We start from the raw sequence: 2428 nt of genomic DNA, 5'->3' as shown, positions 1-2428 counted from the left end.
TGATTTATGTCGTTGTATTAGCTTATTAATCTCTTTCCTTTTTGTTTCATCTAAATGATTTACTTTTATTTCAAATTCTTTTTCTTTAATATGTTCGTTAAAATTTATTTTATATTCCTTTTCATATTTGTTAACCTCGTTTTATCTCTTGATTATTCTTTCTTCTTTTTTAATATTTTCTTGTTGAAAATATAGTTTTTGAGTAGTTTTTAACTTTTCATTTTGTACTAACTTGTATGTTTTTATCATGTCTAATCCTATTAAGAAATCATATCTGAAATGCGCATCATCGATAATGTAAACATCCACTTTTTCTTCTATTTCGAAAATTTTAATTTTTAGCTTCGTCAAACCACAAGTTTTTTTAACACCATTAATTGTAACTAAATTTTGTTCATTTACATTATTATTCTCGTTTTTTAATTTTAGTAATTTGAAATTAATTAAAGAAACATTCGAACCTGAATCATACACTCCATATATCTATAATTTAGAATTTATTATGAGTTTGACTTTAATTAATGGTGTTACTATTAGTTTTTTTGTTTTGTTTCATTTAACTCTGCTTCAATCACTGAATTGTTGACATGTTTTATATATCTTCTATCAAATTTATTATTATCTCTCATTTTAAACCAACATGCAGCCTCTGGATGGTAGCGTATACCTTTATTTAACCGTTCACATATTTTGCATGCAGTACGTTCCTTAATTTTGTTATATATCTCTTGTCGTTATGGAGGTCACACAATATACATTTGACTTTCCATCACTCGCTGGCAACACTGCAAATTCAAATCGTAGCTGGTCCATTTTATAATTCATTTAGGTTTCTCAATAAACGGAAATGTCGTTTTATAAGAATTTCGATTATATTTTATGATTCAAACAAACAAATATGTTGCTTCTGAAAACAAAGTTTCTATTTTGCAAAGACCACTGTTGAACTTCATAGGCCTACGCAATATAAAATATCAGCTAGTAAAGTTGTATATCGGAAAAAATTTTATGACATTGGTAATGTTTCAAAGACTTGTGCATCCAAGTTTGTTGACCACCTTGAGTCAATTGATGTTAAAGTTTTGTCATGCTACCCTGTATTCAAGAGAAGAGATGACAAAATAAAACTTGATGAAAACCACCCTTCTACGTCATTCCGGTTGTGTGTAGATGAGAAGTATGCTGAAATAGTTGAAAGATCAAGTTCTTGGCCTGATTATGTTCAGGTTAGGAATTGGGTTTTCAATAACAACAGCAAAAGTGGCAGCACCAGAAATGCCGATGTCAATGTCAGGACATGTTCTGATGTGAAACGATGATATGTAACTAGCGTCATGTTTTATTTGCAAACTTTAAATTTATGATTTGTTAATTTGACTTAGTTTTTTTTTCATATACCCGCTTTTTTTAATATTGTATATTCGTTTAATGTACATTGTGGATAAACTGTTGAATTTTGACAATCATTTCTTTAATTTATTGTTACTGGATTTTGAGATATATATATATATATATATATATATATATGTTGGTAATAGACACATATATATATATATATATATATATATATATATATATATATATATATATATATATATATATATTAGGAAGAAGACCAAGTTCTATACAGTTGTTCAAAAAATCCACCGACGATTCAGCATTAACAAGTTTTATGGTTGATTTTCTAATATTTTGAACTAGTTCTTTACAATTAAGTCTATTCAAAATGTTGAAATCCATTTTATAATCGTTTATGATTTTAATTGTTAAAATTAATCAAGCAAGATCCCATTTTTATAATCGTTTATTTTTTATATTATTATTAAAGTTATGAATAGATCTATTTCGACGTAAAGTCATCATCAGTGCAATATATATTTTAAATAAATTCTATTAATAGTTAATTAGTTGTATTTTTTAATATATTAAAATAAAATAAAAGTAACGAAATAAAAGCGCAAAGGTTCATTGAAATTAGTAAACAAAATATTTGAAATTATACGATTGTTCATGCTACGTGGCCGTTGTCAAGATGGCAACCAACAATGTCACAAATTTGAAGCGCGAAATTAATTAGAATATCGTTTCTATTATTATTATTATTATTAATATTATTAATTATTATTTTTATTATTATTATCATTATTATTATTATTATTATTGTTATTATCATTATCGTTATCATTATCATTATTATTATTATTATTATTATTATTATTATTATTATTATTATTATTATTATTATTATTATTGTTATTATTATCATCATCATCATCATTACCATTATTATTATTGTTGTTGTAGTTGTTGTTCTTTTTATTGTTGCTGTTGTTGTTGCTATCGTTGTTTGTATTGTTGTTGTCGTCGTCATCATTGTTATTAAAAGTATTATTATTATTATTATTATTATCGATGACGTAAAATATAG

At 24.9% G+C, this 2428-nt stretch overlaps 1 protein-coding gene across 1 annotated transcript; it reads left to right on the top strand.

Moving 5' to 3' along the window:
* Positions 1 to 640: 640 nt before the first annotated feature.
* On the top strand, positions 641 to 1319 carry HELRODRAFT_164989 (hypothetical protein; the record flags this gene model as incomplete). The annotated part of the gene is made up of 2 exons (XM_009030899.1): positions 641 to 699; positions 956 to 1319. 2 exons carry the CDS (start codon positions 641 to 643, stop codon positions 1317 to 1319), a joined length of 423 nt encoding a protein of 140 aa, XP_009029147.1.
* Between the last annotated feature and the right edge of the window lie 1109 nt (positions 1320 to 2428).

Source organism: Helobdella robusta (genome assembly GCF_000326865.2).
Source record: "Helobdella robusta unplaced genomic scaffold HELROscaffold_7, whole genome shotgun sequence".
Taxonomy (NCBI): Eukaryota; Metazoa; Annelida; class Clitellata; order Rhynchobdellida; family Glossiphoniidae; genus Helobdella; species Helobdella robusta.
This window is presented reverse-complemented; position numbering and strand designations above follow the sequence as displayed.